The following is a 25,844-nucleotide window of genomic DNA, read 5'->3' on the forward strand; positions in this document are numbered from 1 at the left end:
GCTCGCCTTCCTGCTTTTTCCCACCATTACTCTCTGAAACGTACTCTCCACTGCCTCTCAGTTTTCCTTCCTTCTCTCCCACTCCAACATTGACTCTTCCATGCAGATGCACTCAAGACCCACTCATTCTACCTGCCTCTCTCCTTCTACCCCCTCCCCCTCTCCCCCTGCCCCCTCTGTTTTATCCCAGTCACAGCTGGTTTCATTTCACCACCTTCCCTCTCTCCCCCTCTGCCCAGGATGTGAACAACAAAGCATTTAACCTGATGCTCCAGGTCAAGGTGCAAGCCCACCAGCTGGGACCTGGATTCCTCCACCTCTCCCAGGATCAGGAATACTTGGCTTCTGCAGCCAGGGATGGATTCATTCAGATCAGAGATGCCAGCAGCATGGTGAGCAGCAGTGTGGGGCGTGAACGCCACTGAGGTGGAAAGGCAATATACACCTCGCGGGGAATTACAGCCACTGGAATCCCGAGCAAAACACAGTGCAGGAGAGGTTTGATGGGTCGGGCAGCATCTGTGGAGGGATTCAGAGCAGAAGGGTCCCAACCTAAAACAACATTGGTCCATTCCCTCCACAGATTGTGCCAAACTCGCTGAGTTCCTCCAGCACTTTGTGTTTTGCTCAATATATAGCAGATTCTCAAACACCCCCTCCTAACCAAGCTCCCCACCCCAAAGCCCCCCCCCCCCCAAACCACCCCCCCCCAACTTCCCCCTCAAGCTCTCCCTCCAAGCTGCACCCCCAAGCTCCCCCCAAAGTTGCCCCCCTGCTCCCCCCAGCTCCACCCCCGACTGCCCTCCCCAAGCTGCCGCCCCTCGCTCCCCACACACAAGATTCCCCCACCCACCCCAAGCTCCACATTCCCCTCCCACACACCTCCTCACTTTACTCTGATGGTGACGTTTTTGCTTACATTTTAGAATCTAAATTGAGTGTAATCCCCTCTGGAGTTGGTTGAGCGGGAGCTGGAATTGAACTGTTTGCAGATAACCACCCGACTGTTTCCCATCCCCAGGAGATTAACTTCGAGACCCAGTGTCACTCGTACCACTCCGGGGGAGTGAGGTCAGTGGACTTTTCCTTGGATCGGCAGACAGTTCTGACCACTGGCATTCATGACGGCACTCTCATCTGCTTTTCGTCAAAGTAAGTGACCTGATGATGGGAATTAAGAAGAGGACATTTAGTCCTTCCAACCTCTTCCTCCCATTAAATCATAGCTGTTCTGGACTTTAACTCCATCTGCCCTGTCCCAAGAAAGCTCCCTCAGTCTTGGTTTAGTCGGGGAGGAGAGTTGGAGGAGTCTTAATCACATAAAACTCACAACCTATTTCAGCTAACCCCATTAAATTATCCCATTCCTTTTGCCTATATGTGTAAGAAAGAACTGCAGATGCTAGTTTAAATCGAAGGTAGACACAAAATTCTGGAGTGACTCAGCAGGTGAGGCAGCATCTCTGGAGAGAAGAAATGGGCGACGTTTCGGGTCGAGACCCTTCTTCAGACTGATAACAGGGTAAGGGGTAGGACAAAGATAGAATGTAGTCAGAGACAGTAAGATTAGTGGGAGAGCTGGGAAGGGGAAGGGGATGGAGAGAGAAAGCAAGGGCTATCTGAAGTTAGAGAAGTCAATGTTCATACCGCTGGGGTGTAAACTACCCAAGCAAAATATGAGGTGCTGTTCCTCCAATTTGCGCTGGCCAATGACAATGGAGGAGGCCCAGGACAGAAAGGTCAGATTGGGAATGGGAGGGGAAGTGCTGAGCCACCGGGAGATCAGATAGGTTAAGACGGACTGAGCTGAGGTGTTCAGTGAAATGGTCGCCGAGCCTGCGCTGGGTCTCGCCGATGTAGAGGCGTTGTCACCTGGACCAGCGGATACAGTAGGTTGGAGGAGTTGCAAGTGAACCTCTGCCTCACCTGGAAAGACTGTTTGGGTTCTTGGATGGAATCGAGGGGGGGGGGAAGTAAAGGGACAGGCGTTGCATCTCCTGGGGTTACAGGGGAAAGTACCTGGGGAGGGGGTGATTTGGGTGGGTAGGGACGAGTTGACCAGGGAGTTCCGGAGGGATAGGATGGTCAGTTGGACAATTCGGTGGGACATGATCAAGCAGAAACAATAGGTCTGCCAGGATTGTGTTTGTGGATTTATGGAATAAGATAAAATCAGGACGTGCGGGGCTGGGGAACGATAAGGTTGGAGGTCTTGGAGGACAGAGAGTGGAAGTGATGAAATTAGTAATGGTGCTTGAGATTAAGGCCTGGTGCTTGTCTGTGGAGTCATGGGCGAAGGATTAGTAGGAGGAGGTGTCTGAGAGTTGTTGCCTGGCCTCAGTCCGGTAGAGGTCAGCGCGCCAGACTACCACGGCACCTCCCTTGTCGGTGGGTTAGATTCTCCAGTCGGGGATACTGCAGAGTGAGCGGAGGGCTGTACGATCAGGGGGGGGGGGAGGTTTGAGTGAGTAAGGGGAGTGGAAAATTTGAGGTGGTTGATGTCCCGCCAGCAGTTTGAAATGAAAAGGTCTAAAGAAGGTAGAGGGCCATCCGGGGAAGTCCAAGAGGATGGGATCCGTTGAAGATGGGAGAAGGTGTCATCACTGGATGGTGAGGATTCCTTCCCATAGAAAAAGGCCCAGAGGAGGAGGCGACGGAAGAAGAGGTCATCGTGATGGATTTTACAGGAAACAGGGTGGGAAGAAGTGTAGTCAAGGCAGAGTCACCCTTGTCCTCAGCTTCCACCCCATCAGCAAACAGTGGGATCCCACTACTGCCCACATGTTGCCATTTCCACCCCTTTCTGCTTTCCACAGAGATCGTTCCCTCTGGAACTCCCTGATCAATTTGTCCCTTCCCACCTAAACCATCCCCTCCCCAGGTACTTTCCCCTGCAACCACAGGAGATGCAACGCCTGTCCCTTTACCTCCCCCCCTCGATTCCATCCAAGAACCCAAACAGTCTTTCCAGGTGAGGCAGAGGTTCACCTGCACCTCCTCAAACCTCATCTACTATTTCAGGTATCAACTCGCACCCCCTCCAACCTCATCGCTGTTCCAGGTGTCAATTTCTCTACATCGGCGAGACCCAGCGCAGGCTCAGCGATCGTTTCACTGAACACCTCCGCTCAGTCCTTCTTAATCTACCTGATCTCCCAGTGGCTGAGCACTTCAACTCCCCCTCCCATTCCCAATCTGACCTTTCTGTACTGGGCCTCCTGCACTGTCAGAATGAGGCCCAGCGCAAATTGGAGAAACAGCACCTCATATTTTGCTTGGGTAGCGGTATGAACATTGACTTCTCTAACTTCAGAAAGCCCTTACTTTCTCTCTCCATCCCCTTCCCCTTCCCAGTTCCCAGTTAGGGTTACTGTCTCTGACTACATTCTGTCTTTGCCCTGCCCCCTCCCCTGATATCAGTCTGAAGAAGGGTCTCGACCCGAAACGTCACCCATTCCTTCTCTCCAGAGATGCTGCCTCACCCGCTGAGTTACTCCAGCATTTTGAGTCTACCTTTCTCCTATATGTTTATCCAGCCTTCCACCCTACGCTCTATGAGGGGTGGATTCCACATTCTTCCCTCTCTCTGGCTAAAGATTTTTTCTTGGATTGTGAATAATATTAAGCTGAAAAGGGTGCAGTAGAGACTCACATGATGTTAGCTGGGCTTGCGGGCTTTGTTGGATAGGCTGGGACTTTTCTTATTGGCGTAGGAGGCTGGGGGTTGACCTGATTGGGGTGTACAAGATTATAAAGGGCATGGATAAAGTGAACGCTTACAGTCCTGTTCCCAAGATAGAGGACTCTAATACTAGAGGGCACAGGATTAAGGTGTGAGGGGAGAGATTTAAGAAGATCCTCAGGGGAAACATTTTTACTCAGAGACTAGTTTGTATCTGAAATGAGCTGCCAGAGGAAGCTATAAAAGTGGATACAATTATGTATTTTAAAAGATATTTGGTCAGATATGTAGGAAGGGGTATGGGCCAAATGCAGGCAAATGGAATTAACCCAAATGCCAACTTGGTCAATGTCGACAAGGTGGGCCGAAGGGCCTGTTTCTGTGCTGTGTAGTTTTGTGACTAATTTTCTGTGACATTTGTTAGTGACTGGCTGCAGTCCCTGGTTCTGGTTCCCTCCACACAAGATATCTTCTCTACATCTACCTTTCCCCATGGCCAGGACCACCATCCATGTCATTGCTCAACCAGGCTCCCCTGTCGCTCGCTCTGACCTGTCAGCCTGGCTTTGGCCACTTTTTCCCTGCCCCACTGACGACATTTGTTTTGTTTAGGTTTGACACGGAGAACACTTTGCGGACTAAGGCAGCAATAGAATTCAGTGTCTCAACATTTTCATTGCTGAGTCAGACCTCCAAGACAGAGAACAAAGTGCTGGACCTGATTGAACACAAGCATCAATTGGTGAAGAATAGTGCTGAGTTCAATGTGCATAAGTACAACTGCTATCGTTCTTGTTGCTGTGACTGCCTAATTAGTTTGCAATGACTGGCCTGGCAGAAGACCAAATAATATCAACCTCCTTCATTTATGTACCTCCCTCAACAGAGGAAGATGTCCCATGGTGGCTCTGGGGAACTTGATTCAGGGAGCTCACAAGGAAGGGGAGGTTGAACGAGCAGAACCCTAGGCGCAAGGTGCTGGAGTAACTAAGTAGGTCAGGCAGCATCTTTGGAGAACATGGATGGGTGACGTTTCAGGTCGGGACCCAGATTATTGGGTGGGTGAATGTGCAACCAGTAATGATGAAGGGTGGCTCCTCCTTAGACATCCCCTAGGGCCCAGGATTGTCTGCTCTGTGGGTCTCAGGTGACTGATGGAGTGGGCACCACAGACCCAAGTGGGGTAGGATTTGGTGAATGAGGCAATTGGGACAGGGTCCCCTCTCTCGCCCTCGAGTTTGGGCTTCTGGGTGCTCTTGTCTGAGGACCGTAAATTCTCTTTCTCCATTCTGAGCAGCCACAGGTCTGGGATCTCCTTCAGTGAGTAGAAATGCAATTTGCAAGGAAGCTTTGAGAATGTTTTCATTCATTGAGGTGACGGAGGAGATTGATGAAGGACGGTGGATGTTGCATTCATGGATTTTAGTAAGGCTTTTGATAAAGTCACTGTTGGTACATAAACGAGCCAGAAGTTTAAGATGCACAGGATTCACGCTGATTTGGTTGTACGGATTCAACACTGTCCGATTCTTCGAAGATAGAGGGTTGTAGTGGAAGGAAGATATTCTGGTTGGTGGCCTGTGACCAGTGGAGTTCCACAGGAATCTGTGCTGGGGCTTCTACTAATTATAATATGTATAAATGACTTTAATGTTGATGGGTTGGTGAGTAACTTTGCTGATGACACCAAATTTGAAGGAGTTGCAGACAGTGAGAAAGGCTGTCAGAAGATACAGAGGGATATAGGTCAGCTGCAGAAATGGGTGGAGAAATGGCAGATGGAGTTTACTACAAGGTGTTGCACATTGGGAGGTTAAATGTAAGTGCAGGTTATACAGTTAATGGCAAGACCCTTAACAGCGTTGATGTGCGGAGGTACAGTATCTTGGAATCCCCAAGTTCATGGTTATGAATGCTTGCCTTCAGCAAGAATGAGAGGGGAAAGAATAGGAACTCAAGGGCCAACTTTTTCACAAAGAGGGTGGTGGGTATATGGGCCAAGCTACCAGAGGAGATAGTTGAGGCAGGTACAGGTAAAAGCATTTAAAATACATTTGATACATGGATAAGAAAGGTTTAGATTTAGAAGGATATGGGGCAAATGCGGGCAGGTGGGACTAGTTTAGATGGGGCATCTTGGTCAGAAATTTAACAGGCATTGGCCTATTTTTGTCTGTATCACTCTATAACTGTGATTCTGTGATGTAGTCTTGTGCTGCAGTCAGTTGAAGCCTCTGAAGCAAACAATAGGATGAGATTATCACATCCTCAGAAAGCCAAAAGCAATTATTTTTTTTATTATCAACGTCTGCCTTTCCAAAAGACACGGTTCCCCAAGATATGGGAGATGATCCATATTTTCCGAGGTCCTGGCATTGCCGTTGTTGCTGGAGGGCTACAGCAGTGGCAGGTTTTAATGAACGCAATCGATATTAATGCAATTTGTGTTGTTGGAAATGCCCCCGTTTTGTTGCAGTCATTTTTAATGCTGTGCCCTTTCATTGGTGTCACAGGATGGGAAGGAGGACACCCACCTACCCATATCCAAAAGCTCCACATACTCCGTGGCCTCCAACATCTCCCACGGCTCCATGCCCGAATCCCAACGGCTCACCGATGAAAGGTCAATTACTTCGTTGGAGGAAACTTGGCTGGAAAAAAAGAATAAAGAAGTAAGTCCTTGGAGAAACAAGAACCTGCAGATGCTGGTTTACAAAAAAGACACTAAATGCTGGAGTAGCTCAGCATGTCAGGCAGCATCTCTGGAGAACACGGACAGGTGACGTATCGGGTTGGAACCCTTCTTTAAACTGGAGAAACGTCACCTATCCATGTCCTCTAGAGGTGCTGTCTGACCCGCTGAATTACTCAAGCATAGTGTGTCATTTAGAAGTAAGTCCTTGGCAGACAAGGGCACCCTGAGGGAAGACTACCGCTCAGGTCAGAACAGGAGGTGGAAGGACCGATCCTGCAGAGAGTGAGGTAAATTGGCCCAAAACTGTATGAATTAATCCCACTGCTGGAAAATGGAGACCCATGTTTCCGCAGATGCTGGAATCATGAACAGAACACAGTGCTGGTGGGACTCGGCGTCTGTAGTCAGATCAATTTCTCCAATTTTTGCTCAAGACTCCACCTACAACCATTTGTGGCTCCAGGCCTATCATGACGCCTGCTATAGTCCAGCAGCCCGTCTGGATTCCCAATCTGGGTTACCATGTGCCAGCTTGGCTCACGTTACTGACCCCGATGGAGCGGCCACTGTTATGGAGATGGGACTACAACAGTAAAGCGGGTGGGAGCTGGGGCAGGGTGGGCAGTGGGCAGATGTCAGAGCTAATCAATTGTTAGACTCAGTCGCAATGGTCCGTCCCTCGATCCCTGACATACAGTAAATCATAATGTCAGGAGCCTTCAGCAGCCCCAACCAGAGGCATAATGTTGGCCTTCTTTAATGGGTATACAGGCAGTTCTGCTATGTTTACATCACCAGGAAACCTCACATTATAGAGCATCACGTTATAAAATCAATTTTGTCAATGGAGAAAAGGGAGTGAGGCATTGCAGTGTTTCAGACTCGCAATAACAAAGTTATATTTCCCACAGGATTTACAAACACAATTTTTAAAATCGCTCTAAGTTGATTTTTGGTGCTGCAAGCTAAGAATACCGGAGGGTATGTCTCACATTGTTTAATAGAGCATTGTTGCACAGGTGTCAATGGAAGCGATTGCTTGTCAATCTCAATGTCACCCCGCGGCGAAACTGACAGCTTTAGAGACAGTGGCATCTGGTTACTGCAGGAAGGTTGCATGGAAACAGTCTCTGAACCTTTTTTCAAGACAGATTTTTTTCTACTTGTCAATTTGCAAAGTAACTTTGAGATGGTTCTCTGGTTCTCAATCTAATTTGCACTATAACCAATTCAGCCCATATAATTCAAATGGTGCCCTAACCCCTCAGTCACATTATTTCTAATTAGCAGTGTGGAAATGCCATTATAGCAGAACTCCCTTTTTTTGATATGATACAGTTTTATAGAATTCCAACAATTTCTCTATTTAGGTTTTCACTTCTTAGGATATGGATATGTGACGTTGTGGGTCGGGAGCCTTCTTCAGATTTTCACTGATAATTAATTTGAATTGTCGAAACAAATAATAACTGCAGATGCTGATTTATACCAAAGGTAGACACAAAGTGCTGGAGTCACTCAGCGGGTCAGGCAACATCTCTGGAGCAAAAGGATTGGTGGCATTTCGGCTTGAGACCCTTCCTCAGACCCACTGAAGAAGCGTCCTAACCCGAATTGTTATTCATCATTTTTCTTCATAGTTTAAATTCTATTTTTGACCAATGGACCTTGAACTCAAGTTTTAACCCCCGGTCTGGTCGGAGCTGGTCGCTAACACGGTGCTGCCCAGAGGACAGAGAAACCAGGGGCATTAATCTTCAGAGCTGTGAGCCTGAGCCACTGCTGACTCTGGGCCGTTGACGTGATTGACAAAAGGCTACGGGTTGATTGTCACATCTGTATTTCTCCAGGCCATCAAGAAAGACAACTTCCACCACGCAGATGTCAAAGCTCACCTAAGGGAAGGAATCAAGAAACTTCGTCAAACGGTGAGTAGCCCCGGAATCCGTCTCCTTTTATTACAGCCGCCAGTCCTGCTTCGGCTGCTCCGGTTTGGGCCAGACTTCGGACCTTTACAGAAATTGAGGCAGAGTGACTGGAGAAATCCCACTCCTCACTGAGACAAGGGGGTCAGTCAGATTCCCGCTCCCAGGGTCAGCCACCCTGCAGTCTCCGCGCTCCCTGCTCCTCGCGCTTCAGTGGAGCTCATGCTCTTCCCCAATCCACCAGACACCATTTCCCACCCCTCTCAGTGCAGGACCTTGCCTTTTACTGCACTCAGAGAGATATAGAATTTCATCCTCCATGGCTGAAATCTTTGGAATTTTGCTCACTAAGAGAATCAGAGCGCGTAGGACATTGTTAGTATACAGGATGATCGCTGGTTGGCATGGACTCAGTGGGCCAAAGGGCCTGTGTCCGCACTGCATCTCTATGATCTAAAGAATAAGGAGAAGGTCCAAGGAGCAGAGGCAGAGAACTCAGCGAGCCAGTGAACTGAATCGAGACAGGGCAGGAAAAGTGGTGATCCTGTTTGCCACGCAATCTGATTCCATTGGTCAAGGAGCACATGAAGGGCCGAATGGCCTTCACCATCTGACCCATGGGTCGGAGCTGTCACTGAAAACAGTCAAGAATGCTTAATTGTAACAATGACACACCGATAAAGATACAATAATTAATAATAGAATAAATTAATAACCATAAGATTAGGTAATCATAGTAGTGCAAAACTGAAGTGCAAAACTGAAGTGCAACCAGTCACAATCCAATCAATACACTTTGAGGAACAAGTTGTAGTTGGATCCAAGATAATTCCTCATTTCTAGCCATCCTCAGAATCATGAACACATCAGGGACCAAATGTTACCCATCTTCTTTCTGAAGGGAAACCATAGAACTTGACCAACCGGTCATTATCGGTGTCAGGGCTATATTAGTCCTAGAAGGATGAGTGCTGTCCTATAAGCCTTTGTATGGTTTATTATTGTGAAGGTCCCATATAAAACAATGTTTTGTTTGTGCTATCCAGGCAAATTGTACCATTTATGAGTACAATCCAGGTTGTGCGATAGAAAAGGAATTGGAAAGTAACATTAACATTCAAAGTAACATTAGCAAATTTGCAGATGACCCAAAGCTGGGTGGCAGTGTGAACTGTGAGGAGGATGCTATGAGAATGCAGGGTTACTTGGACAGGTTGTGGGAGTGGGCAGATGCATGGCAGATGTGGCAGTCTGTGGCAGTCTGGAACTCTCTGCCACAGAGGGTAGTTGAGGCCAGTTCATTGGCTATATTTAAGAGGGAGTTAGATGTGGCCCTTGTGGCCAAGGGGATCAGAGGGTATGGAGAGAAGGCAGGTACGGGATACTGAGTTGGATGATCAGCCATGATCATATAAAATGGCGGTGCAGGCTCGAAGGGCCGAATGGCCTACTCCTGCACCTAATTTCTATGTTTCTATGTTTCTATGAAGTTTAAAACGGATAAATGTGAGGTTATCCACTTTGGTAGCAAAACCAGGAAGGCAGATTGCTATCTTAATGGCGTCAAGTTGAGAAAAGGGGAAGTACAACGGGATTCGGGGGTCCCTGTACATCAGTCTATGAAAGTAAGCATGCAGGTACAGCAGGCAGTGAAGAAAGCAAATGGCATGTTGGCCTTTATAACAAGAGGAATCGAATATAGGAGCAAAGAGGTCCTTCTGCAGTTGTACAGCGCCCTAGTGAGACCACACCTGGAGTATTGTGTGCAGTTTTGGTCCCCTAATTTGAGGAAGGACATTCTTGCTATTGAGGAAATGCAGCGTAGGTTTACAAGGTTAATTCCTGGGATGGCGGGATTGTCACATGCTGAGAGAATGGAGCAGCTAGGCTTGTACACTCTGGAGTTAGAAGGATTGAAACATATAAGATTGTTAAGGGTTTGGACACGCTAGAGGCAGGAAACATGTTCCCAATGTTGGGGGAGTCCAGAACCAGGGGCCACAGTTTAAGAATAAGGAGTAAGCCATTTAGAACGGAGATGAGGAAACACTTTTGCTCACAGAGAGTGGTGAGTCTGGAATTCTCTGCCTCAGAGGGCAGTGGAGGCAGGTTCTCTGGATGTTTTCAAGAGAGAGCTAGATAGGGCTCTTAAAAATAGCGGAGTCAGGGGATATGGGGAGAAGGCAGGAACGGGGTACTGATTGTGGATGATCAGCCTTGATCACATAGCTGGCTCGAAGGGCCGAATGGCCTACTCCTGCACCTATTGTCCATTGTCTATTGGAATATGGCATTGGAGTTACAGAGGAAGTGCAAGTAAAAGAGTGCAAGGGCCACAATGAGGTAGACTGGGGGATGGGGAATGCACCCTTAGCATAAGAGAGGTGTATCAAGAGTCTGGTAGTGGAGAAGAAGCTGCTGTGAATCACTGCTGTGGATCGCTGCTGTGTATAACGTGCCTCACCCCTCTCTACCTCTGCCCAGATCCATATAATGATGATGGAAAATGAGAGAGTGCCTCCGAATGAGCGGCTGAACCAGCACGAGTTTAACCTGGACCTGAAGGAGCAGAAGAAGCTGCACATTGAGGGAGAGGAGAAGGTGGCCAAGGTGCGTGTCCAAGACAGCGAGCTTCACTCGGGTCAATGCACGGAGTTATCTTGCAACAGCGTTAGAACATTTTGCTTGTCTGCGTTGAATCATTGATGGGAAAGCCTTACATTAAAATCAGTGTAAGCTTGGTTCACACAGAAAGGTCTCTTCAACATGGTTAGCTTACAACCCAATGGTATGAACACTGAATTCTACAATTTTAATAACACTCTCCAACCCCCTCTACTCTACTCCACCCCACAGTGGTATCAGCCATGGGGAATACACCAGGTGTGTGCCTGGCATGTGAAATATATATTCACAGTGGCAGTGTGTGCCAAATGTTTTGCAGTGCAGATGAATCTTTGGGAGCAATGTGTGATGCCCATCCCATGTGCCCAGGATCATGTTTAGTCGGGGCATCTAGCTCACTGGGCATGCATCTCCCCCAGGCTGGGGAGAGGCTAGTGTGAGTCCTGCCCACCGTGTAACACAGTCTCTCTGACCTGCTCGAGGTTCCTTCATGCCCACAGGTGCGCGAGTCCATCGAGATGACGAACCTGGCCAACCAGTACCTGCGGGAGGTGATCAAGAGAGAGTGCTGGGACCAGATGGAAGTGAAGGGCCGGATGCTGGAGGTAAGGGGGAAATGGTGGGCAATCTACAGCAGCCTGTACCCAGTGACCCTTGGGGTGGACAGGCCTGGTTCTCTCTCCACACCAGGTTCATGGGAGCAGCTCTCTCTGGGTCGCTGGGTCAGGGATGGAACGCAGGAATGCATGGAAACTTAAGGACCTGTCCTACTTGGGTGTCATTTGTGCGTCATTTACGCAACAGGCCGGTAGTGACTGATGCGCGACTGTCGCCTGAAAATTGTCTAGCAGTACGACAGTCGCACGCCAATTGCTCTTGAGGGCCCGCTTGTTTTGGGAGCCATTTGCGATGTCGTTCGTACTTAGCCCGATCTCCGTGGCAAGGATTTTCCCAGTGAAAAATGTTCAAATCTACGCGCGCTTTGTACCACGGGTGGTCATGTGGTGCAGCGCTCAAACGACATGCAAATGGCGCGCCGATGGCGTACGGGCAGCGCATGGTTACGGATGTTGACGCACGGTGATGCATACTAAATTAGCATAGACAATGTTCGTGTGTCACCATGCGTAACCATGCGTCACCACGCGCTACACGTACGCCATCCGTACGTCAGCGCGCGCAAGGGATATGTCATGCAGGTGGAGCACAAGGATTTTGAGCATTCAAAAATACCTGGGCGCTGTGCGTTACCGCACGTCACTACATACGCCACCACGCCTCACCACGCGCCATGCGCGCATCACAAAGCGCCAACCAATTTTTAGGATGTTGCGTAAATGACGCGCAAATGATGCCTAAGTGGGACAGGCCCTTTAGTGTTCAAGTGGACTGGGTATACCCAGGGGAGGGGTATCAGAGAGCTACAGTACCCGGGAACTGGTGTTAAACTGAGTTATTTTGTCAATCTAGACTCAAACGCTTGTAGCTGTTGAAATCGATTCTTTATTCAGCTGAGACTAGTCTCTGAACCTTCCAACACAGAGCTGAAAGCTCTGGGGCAGGTCCAGAGAATTGGTGACTTTGATACAAACTCATGGCATTTATATAGGTCTTAGATATTTCTGAGGGTATGACAAACTAGCAACCAATCATCTGAGTCCTTCTGGTGATTAACAACAGCAGTCACATGATCCCCCCTCCTCTGGCCTCATTTTACAACTTTCGTTCGCCTGTGGTTTAACTTTGTTTAGAATAATTTTATTTCAACACAGCAAAACCCCAGTAAGCTCAATTATCAAAGACCACTCCTCAAAATATGATACATATGTAATACAATGATAACACAAGTCATACAAACAAAACACACTTTCCATACCAAGAAGAAAAATATTTTTATAAATCTAAACAGAGTCTAATGTTTACAATCCTACTTAGACACAATACATTTCATAAATGGTTTAGGCTGCGGGACTTTGCTAGCGCCCACCGGGGGCTCCAACAACAAGACCCTGAGCACGACATTGCATCGCCCGGCGCGGCGTTAATGGCCGCGGGACAATTGCCATCGCCCGCCAGGGGCTTTGACTCTGACATCGGGGGGGGGAATGGGGAGTGCAGGGGAGAGATAATTTTTTTTGCCTTCGATAACAGCGAGGAGGAGATGCGCTGTGATGGATGTCTGTGTAAATTGTGTTGTGTCTTGTGTCTTTTTTTCTTGTGTGTATGACTGCAGAAACAACATTTCATCTCAATGGGGTTCAACTGACAAATAAATTGTATTGTGTATTGTGTATTGTGTGTACAATTTTACACAGTTTAAAATACTATTACCTATGTAATATAAACATTAATTATATGAGTTCGCCAAATTACACAGCTTCTAAGTTAAATTCAAAACCCACACACACCTCCCAACTCCAAGCATACATGGGTCGTAAATCTGTCAACTTAATTGATACTCTCGAGAATTTTGGAGGTGCCTTAAGGGGTTGAGGATTGTTCCCGACAGCTTAATTCTTTTAAAACCGAGATGACAGCCTCATACCTGAATCTCTGGAATTCTCTGCCACAGAGGGTATTGAGGCCAGTCATGGGATATTTAAGGGGAGTTAGATGTGGCCCTTGTGGCCAAGGGGATCAGAGGGTATGGAGAGAAGGCAGGTACGGGATACTGAGTTGGATGATCAGCCATGATCATATTGAATGGCGGTGCAGGCTCGAAGGGCCGGGCCTAACCTAATTTCTAATAAGTGTTTGGTGCCAGGATACAACTTCATTCTTAACTTACAACCTCCCCTTCTCCTGCTATCTCTGGGAGATGGATTTTTAATCTCTCTGCAAGGCCTTTTACAAATATTATAGAACACGGTAAATTTACAATTTCAGATCATTACCTCAAAAGAACAGCTTCTCAATCCCTTATCTCAACCTCATTATAATTTAACATAGCCAAAGCTAACCACAGAATCTATTATCTCTCAGCCTTGAATTCTGTCTCGAACTCAGCATAAACAGCCATAACTCTTCATCTTTATGTCACACGCAGAGCTCAAGAATGTGCCATAGAGAAAGAGCAGATGACCTCTGGCCTAAGAAGATGCCCTATTCAGTAATCCATTCCTCAACACAAAATTATATTAAATATAATTTCCTCCAGTTATAATTGCTTCAAAGCAATAAACTAAGCTATGCAGGTTCAGATTAGCGTTTCTATGTTTTTATTAATTTGTTCGCTGTATGTATTTCTTTATACTTTATTATCTTTAGGAGATGTGTTTCTGAAAACCTTAAGCTTTTCTTTTACAAATTACCTAGCTTATATAAAAGTCACTATCCAAGCGGTTCTATTATATACTATTTCCTCAATGGCAGTGTAACATACCAGAGAGAGGGGGACAGAGATTGTTGATACACCTTGATTTTGGTACACTTTTTTTCCCTCATAGTCACTCAAAAATTAAACGGAGCACAGGGTAAAACATAAACACATTCCCCATGATAGACACAAAGTACTGGAGTACCTCAGCAGGTCAGGCAGCATCTCTGGAGGAAAAGGATGGGTGACATTTAAGGTTGGGGCCGTTCTTTAGACTGGAGAAACGTCACCTTTCCATGTTGTCCCGAGATGGTGGCTTATCCGCTGAGTTACTCCAGCAATAATGGTTTCAGAGATATAATTATTAAATTAACATAGCTAGAATTAACATAACAGAGACTAGCATTTTCCCCAATTTCACTTTCAGCAATAAAATACTGCTATTTACATGAATTATAATTTTCTGGTTAGATTAACAATGATACTTTGTATTTTGAATGTGTTTGCATTCGACACATATCACAGTGTTTCCTGCCTTCTAATTAAAATGCGAAAGTCTTCAGACCTCAAAGCATTTTTATGTTTCCTGTTTACATTTACTCCAGATGTTGTGATCCATGTGCGCTGAAGAGCCTGTTCCTGTCTGCAGTGTTTTATGTTCTATGAGAGGGAGTGTAGATGTGAAAGGAGCGATGCACTCCTGAACCTTCTGGAGGAAAAATGCAGAGTTAATGTTCTCCAGGAGTGATAGTGAAGACTGGCAGGTGGAGTAGAGTAGAGGTACTTACTTGAGGAAGGGCCAAGGGGCGTTGCAGAATTGGTCTATATGGGAGAAGGTTGCGATGGAGAGTTGCTGTACAGAAGAGAGGAACGTTGTGTACTGGGGGGGGTGTGGTGTGTGATGAAGGGGTGGTTATACAAGGCGGGGACATTGTGGGTTTGTGTACAGAGACAGGAATGAACAGCTATTGTACAACACAGGAACATGAGGGGTGTGTGGAGTGGGGTGGAGATCAGATATACACAAGGGATGTTGGGGGTTAGTTACACGGGGTGTGTGGCCTGCGATGGAGAGCAGGTGTACAGGGACGTTGCGGAGTGAATATTGGGGGAGATGTACGGTGGAGAGCCGGCATACACTAGGCAGGGATGTTGTGGGTTGAATGTACCAAGGGGGAGTGGTATGTGGTATGTGATGGAGATCCGGTGTACACAAGGTAGGGATGTTGTAGTGTTAGTGAGCACCGGTTGTGTGATGGAGAACTGGTTACATGAGTCAGGGACACTGTGGAGTTAATGTACGGAGCGGTGATGGACACCTAGTTACACAATGCAGGGACGTGAGGGGTGAGTGCACTGGGGTGTGTGGTGTGGGATAGAGAGCAGTACACACGGCAGGGATTTGGGGGGGGTGAGTGTACAAGGGGTAGTACGGTGCAGGTGTACACATGGGAGCAGCAGAATGGCTTCTGACGTTTCTGTCTTTTCCTCAGGCTTTTGATTCAGGTATAGCAGTGACCAATTACTCGAAGAGAGAGCGCAGAAAGAAGGACCTGGACTTGCTGAAGCAGATAACACGTCAGAGGACAATTGAACAGATCGACATGAAGGTATCCTTCCCAGCTCTCTCCCCTTCACCAACAGCACTGGAAGGACCATAACCTCTGGCCGTTCACCTTGCTCACCTGGATGTTTCACCTTGCTCACCTGGATGTTCCACCGTTGTTCCTTGGCCCTTGCAACAGAGAGCCAATATATTAACATAAGATTTGATTGTAGAAATACCTGTCCATTTCTCTCCACCGCCAGTACATACCCTGATAAGTAACTAGCCTTGTGTTGACCTTCCCCTTTCCTGCAGTCCATGCTGCCCCAGCCCTATCTCAGGCGAGAACTCCAGGAGAAACAATGAACAGCTTGTTTGCAACAGCATCAAGGCACATAGACATCACAAAACATATAAATTATACGGAAATTATACAAGACTGTGAAAAATAGACTGTGCAAACACAAGACATTTGGGCAAAAATACACCATAAGAAAACAAGCCCGCGATAGTGCAAGAAGTGGTCCGTGGGTGCGGAGGTAGGATTAGGGTTGCGTGGGTCGATTCAAGCACCTAATGGCTCTGGTGTTTCTTAAGCTGGTGGTGTGGGACTTCAGGGACCATGTGATAATGACAGGGTTTTCTCCCCGTTCTACTTGCAGGCTCGGAAGGACATCGTTGAGACACCTCCTAAGAAGGAGGAGAAAGATGAAGAGGAAGCGGAGGAAGACGACTCAAAGGAAGATGAGAACTTGGCCGTGAAAGGCAGCCTGACGTACCTATATGGTTTGGTGAACCCATATTTGTATAGACAGTTGGACCTGCACACAAAGGATCAGAAGATTAACCAGATCATCCTCTTGCAGGTGTGCAAAGTGCATCAAGCAGTTCAAACGCCAGCCCATAGTCCTTCCATTCCATGGTGTTTCACGCTGTTACTCTTTGGCAAATCGCCGTGGTATGACCCAGGACAAGAGCAGGCTGGATTACGTGAAACAAGACCGATTGGTGGGTCAATTGTCATTGTGTAGTCCAGAGAGAAAAGGTTTAATGTGAAGGGGAGAAAGGTTTAATAGGAACCTGAGTGGCAACCTTTCAACAAAGGGTGGTGGGTATATGAAACGAGCTGCCAGAGGAAGTAGTCGAGGCAGGTATTTGAAAGACATTTGGACAGGTACATGGATAGAAAAGGTTTATAGAGATATGGGCCACACACACACAAATGGGCGTAGATGGGGCATGAATGAATAGGGCCGAAGGACATGCTTCTTTGCTGTTTGCCCGTGAGCACCACATGCATCAAGTTCTAGAGGGTCAGGCAGAGTTGAGGGACTGAGATTAACAGCAGTCGTGGAGTCCCTGTTCCCACCCTCTGCTCCCACCACCAGTCCAAGCTGACCACCCATGGCCAGTGTAGTGAGCTGAGACGACACCGACCTCTCCATGTCTGGCCTGATATTCATCTCTGCTTTCTGTTGCTTTAAGGACATGATTCACAACATCAAAACCGACTTCAACAAGGAGTTTGATGCAACTTACAAGCAGAAGGAGGTGGAGATCTCCCGAGTGAACGACAGAAACGTGCGCATCAGAGAGATCATAATGCAGCTGGACATGGACGAGGCCGTGTGGTTGCCCACCATGAGTAACAACGAGAAGCCCGAGAGAGACCTGGAGGTGTTAGAGTCAGAGGTAAAGCCGGCATCGTCAGAGTTGGAGAGAGATGCACAGAGATTTATGGAGCTGTACGGAGACGCAGGGAGATGCACAGTGCTGTACAGAGATGCAGAGAGCTGTACAGAGCTGTTGCGAACTGCTGTACACAAGTGTTCTGCCCTTCCCTGGCGCTGCACAGCAGGTGTGGCATCAGGTGGAGCGGCAGGTGAGAGGGCGAGGGTAGAGAGTGGGTGAGGGTGGGGAGCGTGAGATTGGGCAGGGGGGGAGGATGAGGAGGTAGAGTACGTGGGGAGGGTGAGGATGGGGAGAGAGTGAAGGCAGGGAGGGTGTGTGATGGGAACGGCGAGGATGCATGGGTGAGGGTGGAGAGGGGGTGAGGGTAAAGTGAGGTACAGGTACTTGCGTGCAGCAGCATCACATGCACATAGACTCCGCAGGTTTTAACAATATAACAAAAAGGAAAAATGCTGGAAATATGGGTCAGGCATCATCTGCAAATACCAATACAGTTTACATCTCAGATCAATGTCTTATTATCAGACCATTCTGATGAAGGGTTATCAAAATTGGAATGTTAACTGCTTTCTCTCCCCACAGGTGCTGCCTGACCAGCTGAGTATTTCCAACATTTAGCGTTTTGATTTCAGATTTCCAAGATTCCCGTTTCCCTTACCATTAATTCTTTGGCTTCAGATTTCAGCTGAACGGTACCTCACAGAGGAACAGAAGGCAAAGCTCGAGGAGGAGTTTAACGCAGAGCAGCTTCGGATACTGCTTGCTAAGGTACCCCATTGCTGAGCTCCACAGCTCAAAATCATAAGGCAGTGATTACAAACCACCGCAAAGCAAACCCTTCTCCTTTTTCTGCAATTTATTCCACACATTATTCCATACGAAGAGTCTAGGACCGGAGGGCACAGCCTCTGTATAAAACAACATACTTTTAGAATGAGGATGAGGAGGAATTTCTTCAGTCAGAGGGTGATGAATCTGTGAAATTCATTGCCACAGACAGGCAGTGGAGACCGTCATTAGGTATTTTTAAAGCAGAGATTGATAGGGTTTTGATTAGTAAGAGTGTCAAAGGTTACGGGGAGAAGCTAGGAGAATGGGGTTGAAAGGATGATCAAATGGCAGAGCAGACTCGATGGGCCAAATGGCCTTACTCTGCTTCTATGTGTTGTGAACATGAACACACAAATACACAGATGCTCTCCCTTTTTTGCACACAAATCGTATAAGACAGGAGTGATTCATTTGTTTTTGTCCAGGCTGCATTGTGCAGATGCTCACACACACATACAACACAAACACATGCTCATGGACCCTACAGGAGCCAACAGTAAGCCATGGGCACTGAGTGCAGAGCTGCTGCTGTCACTGACACGCACATAGCTGCCATTGATATGTACACAGGGTGCACAGCACCAGTCAAATGCTGTTCTATACTCAGTGCTCTCAAGCATTGTCCCTTGATTTGCTAACACTTGCTTGCACTGCAAAGTTTATTTATAGTAATGGTTTTGGTAAGGACTAAATGAAGGGATGTGCCAGTGATTCTAGATTTAGGGAAGAATTACAGTAAGAAATATGGCCTGAGAACAGTGGTGCAGCGGTAGAGTTGCTGCTTTACACATATTCACATATTCTATTGTGCTGCAGCAAGTAAGAATTTCATTGTCCCGTCCAGGACATATGACAATAAAACACTATTGATTCTTGAGACCCGGGTTCGATCCTGACTACGGGTGCTGTCTGTTTGAAGTTTGTACCTTCTCGCGTGGGGTTTCTCCAGGTACTCGAGTTCACTTCCATACCTCAAAGGAGTGCAAGTTTGTAGGTTAATTGACTTATGTAAATTGTGAACAATCCCTGGAGTGTAGGATAGTGCTAATGAACAGTGTGATCGCTAGTCGGTGCGGACGAAGGGCTTGTTTCTATGCTGTATATCTAAAGTAAAGAACAGTGAAAAGCAAAGTGGCCAGTTAAAGATCAGGAAGGTACACAAAAAATGCTAGAGAAACTCAGCGGGTGCAGCAGCATCTATGGAGCGAAGGAATTCCTTCTCTCCATAGATGCTGCTGCACCCGCTGAGTTTCTCCAGCATTTTTTGGTGTACCATCGATTTTCCAGCATCTGCAGTTCCTTCTTAAACAAAGATCAGGAAGACTTGGTTTTGTATGTGTACAGCTCAGATCTTAGCGGAATCCTGAACCATCAGCACTGAACTTGGTGCCTGTTGCTTTCAATAGTCATGGTCTGTTGCCTGGTTATGTTTGTGTCTGTGTCTGCCAACCTGTCCTGTCAACCGGGATTCATCTCAAAACTTTAAACCGGGTATACTGGACAGTCAGCTCCAAAGTATGTGCCTTGGACATGCGGGTGTTACTGTGTCCCCTGTTTATTCACTATAACACTCAACCTGCTTCCCTCTTTCCCCAGGCTGACAACTGGCGTGAGCGCGCTCTGATGGACATGATGGGGGGAGTCCTCGAGGCCAAGAAGTCAGACATCCTGAAAATGGTGCGAGTCTCAGCGGCTGCGCGTTGCCGGCCGTCGTCCTGTGTGTGAGCGCGGTCACCCAGGACTGGCAGTGGCGCTACTAACGGAATGACTATGGCCATAAATGGGGCTTAAAAAAAAGTGGTGCAGGGTGTGGGGAAGGTTATAGATCCAAAGGACCAGGACATGGCTATTGGGATAAGTGAGTAGTACCATCAGTAATGGTGTATGCAAAGTCAACCCAAAGACACATGGATGGTGTACAAATTAAAGATGACGACACAATACTTGATGTGACAAGCCGATGGCAAAGAGATCAATGATTTGATTCAATCGCTGTGAAGAAATCATGGCACCAGACATTGATAATTATTGATATTTCAAGGTAAATTACTAAAAATAGTCAAATGGAAAAGGATGGTGGGAGTTAGAATAATAAAATAAAGGCAATACGAAGGAAGGATCTTGATCCAAGCAGGTGGGAGAATCAGTACAGATGCAGACAAACGATAACAAGGGGTTACTTACAGCACTGGTTTGAAGTGGTTTTCAGGGGTAGGGTTGCCTGGAAGCATTGGTACAGAGACATAATTAACCAATAAGAGAGAAATTGATAAGGGCCATGCACATATTATTTTATCCAGAGTAGTGGAAATCAAGATAGACACAAAAAGCTGGAGTAGCTCAGGCAGCAGCTCCGGAGAGATGGAATGGGTGATGTTTTAGCTCAAGATCCCGCTTCAGAATCAAGAACAGATGTAGGTTTCAGGTGAGACCGGATGATTTAATAAGAACCCGAGGGGCATTTCTTTCCTCACAGAGGGTGGTGTGTGTGTGGAACGAGCTGCCAGAGGAGATGGTTGGGGCAGATACAATAACAACATTTAAAAAACATTTGGGCAAAATATAGAAAGGATGGATAATGTTTAGAAAGACATGGGCTAACAACAGGCAGTCGGATTAGTATAGATGGGGCATTGTGGTTGGCATGGACAAGTTGGACCGAAGGGCCTGTTTCTGTGCTGTATGACTTTATGAATCTCAATCACTGGTTCTTCTTTCTACTTGAATCCCTCCTCATGGTTGCATAGGAATATGGATATACAGGGAATGAAGGGTTATGGATCACGTGCAGGTAGATGAGTTGGTCTTGTTATATTCGGAACAGACATTGTGCTGTACTCTTCTATGTTATAGGAAATGGTAACGAGCCACCTCACATCAGTATTGTTTTCTCTGCCGTGTGGGAAGTTCAAATAAACCTCAGGGGATCCCGCAGGGTGAGAAAACATTGGATATTATGTTGCTGACTGGTCATCTCTTCCGCTGGTTCGTTTTAGGAAATTCCTGCACCGCTCTTCATGGTAATGCCGGAGTACGAATGGAATGATGAGCAAATAAAGCAAGCCAAGGAGTACACCATCAAGGACCAGGCTCTGAGTGAGGAGAAGGACAAGTACAGGAAGGTAACACCAGCATGGCTGGATTGAAGGTTTAGAAAACATAGAAACATAGAAAAATAGGTGCAGGAGTAGGGCATTCGGCCCTTCGAGCCAGCACCGCCATTCAATGTGATCATGGCTGATTATCTAAAACCAGCTTTTTCCACATATCCCTTGATTCTGTTAGCCCTAAGAGCTAAATTTAACTCACTCTTGAAAGTGAGTTTGTTTCCAGTTAATTGGCCTCCACTGCCTTCTGTGGCAGAGAATTCCACAGATTCACAACTCTCTGGGTAAAAAAGGTTTTCCTCATCTCAGTCCCAAATGGCCTACCCTTTATTCTTAAACTGTGAAACCTGTTTCTGGACTGCCCCAACATCAGGAATATTTTCCCTGCATCTAGCCTGTCCAATCCTTTAATCCTTTCCATGTTTCCATAAGATCCGCTCTCATCCTTCTAAATTCCAGTGAATACAAACCCAGTTGCTCCATTCTTTCATCATATGTCAATCCCACCATCCCGGGAATTAACCTGGTGAACCTACGCTGCACTCGCTCAATAGCAATTATATCCTTTCTCAAATTAGGAAACCCAAATTGCACACAATACTCCAGGTGCGGTCTCACCAGCACCCTGTACAACTGCAGTAGGAACTCCTTGCTCCTAAACTCAAATCCTTTCGCAATGAAGGCCAACGTGTCATTAGCTTTCTTCACTGCTGCTTACTTTCAGTGACTGATGTACAAGCACACCCAGGTTTCGTTGCACCTCCCCTTTTCCTAATCTGACACCATTCAGATAATAATCTGCCTTCCTGTTCTTGCCACAAAAGTGGATAACCTCACATTTATCCACATTATACTGCATCTAACCTATCCAAGTCACCCTGTCTTATAGCATCCTCATCGTAGCCCACACTGCTACCCAGCTTAGTGTCATCCGCAAACTTGGAGATGTCACATTTAATTCCCTCATCTAAATCGTTAATATATATTGTAAATAACTGGGGTCCCAGCACCGAGCCTTGCGGCACCCCACTTGTCACTGCCTGCCATTCTGAAAAGGATCCGTTAATTCTTACTCTTTGCTTTCTGTCTGCCAACTAGTTCTCTATCCATGTCAGTACCCTACCCCCAATACCATGTGCTCTAATATTGCACACTAATCTCTTGTGAGGGACCTTGTCAAAGGCTTTTTCAAAGTCCAGATACACCACATCCACTGGCTCTCTCTTATCCATTCTACTTGTTACATCCTCAAAACATTTCAGAAGATTAATCAAGCATGATTTTCCCTTCATAAATCCATGCTGACTGACCGATCCTGTCTCTGCTTACCAAATGCGCTGCTATAACATCTTTAACAATCGACTCAAGCATCTTCCCCACTACCGATGTAATGCTAACTGGTCTATAATTCCCCATTTTCTCTCTTCCTCCTTTCTTAAATAGTGGACTACCCTCCAGTCCACAGGAACTGATCCAGAGTTGAGAGAACATTGGAAAATGATAACCAATGCATCCACGATTTCTAGCACCACCTCCTTGAGTACTATGGGATGCCGACCATCAGGCCCTGGGGATTTATCTGCCTTCAGTCCCAACAGTTTACCTAACACCATTCCTGACTAATGTGGATTCCCTTCAGTTCCTCCCTCCCACTAGATCCTCGGTCCCCTAGTATTTCTGGGAGATTGTTTGTGTCTTCCCTAGTGAATATAGAACCAAAGTATTCATTTAACTGTTCTGCCATTTCCTTGTTTCCCATTATAAATTCATCTCAGGCTCATGAACCTTCTTCCCGATGGTAGTAACAAGATGAGAGTCTTTAGAATATCAGCTGATATGGAGAACACAAAGGAAGTGTTAAATGGAGGCTAAGGAGAGCATGGGCTGGGTTTTAAGGTTACTAGAATTCAGAGATGGCATGAAGGAAAATGGGAGAGAAATGGAATTGGAACTGGGACTGGAAACTCAAAGAAGAATTATTCAGGTGGCCAAGGCACTGAAGGATAGGGAGAGAGGACATGGTTTGAACTGTAACAACAAGAATCGTGCCAGTCTCTTGTATGGCCTCAATCAGACCTGATGTTTTGGGTGATGGAGCTCAGCTCCCGAGAGAGGTTCTGATTCCAAACCATAGCATAGCTGATTCAAAACATGCCTGTGTCCGTGTGTGTTTGTGTGTCTGTGTGTCCATGTGTTTATATATACACATCAGCACCTGTGTGTCAGTAAATGGTATGTTAGGCTACGTGTGTGACAGTCTATTTGTGGTGCGGAAACACCTGTATGTTTCTGTGTACATATGTCTGGCAGCATATAGGTTGTGGTGAGGCAGAGCTGATTGCTTGCCTGTCTTACAGACCCTGGAGTCTGAGCTGAGGAAACTGCAAGCGTCCATCGCAGAAACAACAAATGGATTTGACGACATAGTTAACAAACTCTTTGAAAAGAAAGTGCGAACGGAGATGATTATCTACCAGGTAATTGCTCGGTCTGTTCTCTGAGCCCAGTGCTGACAGTGAGAGAGTCCAGTGCTGACAGTGAGAGAGTCCAGTGCTGACAGTGAGAGCCCAGTGCTGACAGTGAGTGAGAGCCCAGTGCTGACAGTGAGAGAGTCCAGTGCTGACAGTGAGAGAGTCCAGTGCTGACAGTGAGAGAGCCCAGTGCTGACAGTGAGAGAGTCCAGTGCTGACAGTGAGAGTCCAGTGCTGACAGTGAGAGTCCAGTGCTGACAGTGAGAGAGAGCCCAGTGCTGACAGTGAGTGAGAGCCCAGTGCTGACAGTGAGAGAGAGCCCAGTGAGAGAGAGGCCAGTGCTGACAGTGAGAGCCCAGTGCTGACAGTGAGAGAGAGCCCAGTGCTGACAGTGAGAGAGAGTCCAGTGCTGAAAGTGAGAGAGAGCCATGTGCTGACAGAGAGAGAGTCCAGTGCTGACAGTGAGAAAGTCCAGTGCTGACAGTGAGAGAGTCCAGTGCTGACAGTGACAGTGTGAGAGAGAAGTGAGTCCAGTGCTGACAGTGAGAGAGAGCCCAGTGCTGACAGTGCTGAGAGAGCCCAGTGCTGACAGTGAGAGAGAGTCAGTGCTGACCCAGTGCTGACAGTGAGAGAGAGCCCAGTGCTGACAGTGAGTGACAGTGACAGAGAGAGCCCAGTGCTGACAGTGAGAGAGAGCCCAGTGCTGACAGTGAGAGAGCCCAGTGCTGACAGTGAGTGAGAGCCCAGTGCTGACAGTGAGAGCCCAGTGCTGACAGTGAGAGAGAGCCCAGTGCTGACAGAGCCCAGTGCTGACAGTGAGAGAGAGCCCAGTGCTGACAGTGAGAGCCCAGTGCTGACAGGACTGTGAGAGCCCAGTGCTGACTGTGAGAGCCAGTGCAGTGCTGCTGACTGTGAGAGAGAGCCCAGTGCTGACTGTGAGAGCCCAGCGCTGACAGAGAGAGAGAGCCCAGTGCTGACAGTGAGAGAGAGTCCAGTGCTGACAGTGAGAACCCAGTGCTGACAGTGAGATCCCAGTGCTGACAGTGAGAGCCCAGTGCTGGCAGTGAGAGCCCAGTGCTGGCAGTGAGAGAGAGAGAGAGAAAGAGAGATAGAGCACGCCTTGCAGTGATCATTGTGTCCGTGACTAACCAGCACTCTGCTTCCAGGAGGAGCTGAAGATCTGCAACCTGCTCTTCTCACTACAGATAGAGGAGGAAATACAGAACCGGAACGCTCAACTCAACTTCCTGCTGGCTGAGCAGAAGAGCTGTGTGGTACGACAGCAACAAGATCAAGTCCAGACCCTCACCTGAGACAGCTCTTCCTATCCATTCTCCACTGTCACAAAGCTCACTTGATTCCTGCTGTCCCAAAACGGAGCCAGTCTCTGCTCAATTGCACACTACAACAATGCAAGCATATTCCAGCTGCATTCCCACCATTGCAAAAGTCATTCAAGCCTTTGCCAACTCTTTTATCCACTATGCCAATTTGGGCCAATTTCCACTCCAGTATCAACCATCACCATTGGCAGGCAGCCACTGCACACATTTATGCCCTGTCCCCCTTCCATGTATATCCTTCCCTCTAGCAAGGTCATTAACTTGGAAAGGATGCAGAGAAGATTTACAAGGATGCTGCCAGGACTAAAGGGCCCGGGCTAGAGGGAGAAGAGTTACGAGGATCTGTTTCGCGAGCTTCCTCTGACAGCTCATTCCAGATACAGACTACACTCTGTGTAAAAATTGCCCTCATAAACCCTCTCACCTTAAGCCTGTGGCTGCTAGTTCTAGAATCCTCTACTTAGGGGAAAGGACTGTGAGCGTTGACTTTATCCATGCCCCTCGTGATCTTGTACACCTCAGTAAGATCACCCCTCAGCTTCGTACGCTCGAGAGAAAAGCTCCAGCCTAATCCCACCTCTTCCAATAACCCAACCCCCAAGGCCAGGCAA

General features: G+C 47.3%; 1 protein-coding gene across 1 annotated transcript in view; it reads left to right on the plus strand.

Annotated features, from left to right (window-relative positions):
• Positions 1-25,844, plus strand: part of cfap43 (cilia and flagella associated protein 43) — a 70,154-nt gene that overhangs the window by 27,807 nt on the left and 16,503 nt on the right. Inside the window, exons 15-29 of the mRNA XM_055647131.1 lie at positions 240-392; positions 1,022-1,152; positions 4,295-4,424; positions 6,196-6,354; positions 8,228-8,305; positions 10,787-10,912; positions 11,428-11,532; positions 15,737-15,853; positions 16,452-16,655; positions 17,275-17,481; positions 18,160-18,249; positions 19,909-19,989; positions 21,309-21,434; positions 23,777-23,896; positions 25,057-25,164. Of these exons, the coding sequence (XP_055503106.1) occupies positions 240-392; positions 1,022-1,152; positions 4,295-4,424; positions 6,196-6,354; positions 8,228-8,305; positions 10,787-10,912; positions 11,428-11,532; positions 15,737-15,853; positions 16,452-16,655; positions 17,275-17,481; positions 18,160-18,249; positions 19,909-19,989; positions 21,309-21,434; positions 23,777-23,896; positions 25,057-25,164 (1,935 nt within the window). The remainder of the gene's footprint in view (positions 1-239; positions 393-1,021; positions 1,153-4,294; positions 4,425-6,195; positions 6,355-8,227; positions 8,306-10,786; positions 10,913-11,427; positions 11,533-15,736; positions 15,854-16,451; positions 16,656-17,274; positions 17,482-18,159; positions 18,250-19,908; positions 19,990-21,308; positions 21,435-23,776; positions 23,897-25,056; positions 25,165-25,844) is intronic.

This window comes from Leucoraja erinacea, chromosome 15, assembly GCF_028641065.1.
Source record: "Leucoraja erinacea ecotype New England chromosome 15, Leri_hhj_1, whole genome shotgun sequence".
Classification (NCBI taxonomy): Eukaryota; Metazoa; Chordata; class Chondrichthyes; order Rajiformes; family Rajidae; genus Leucoraja; species Leucoraja erinaceus.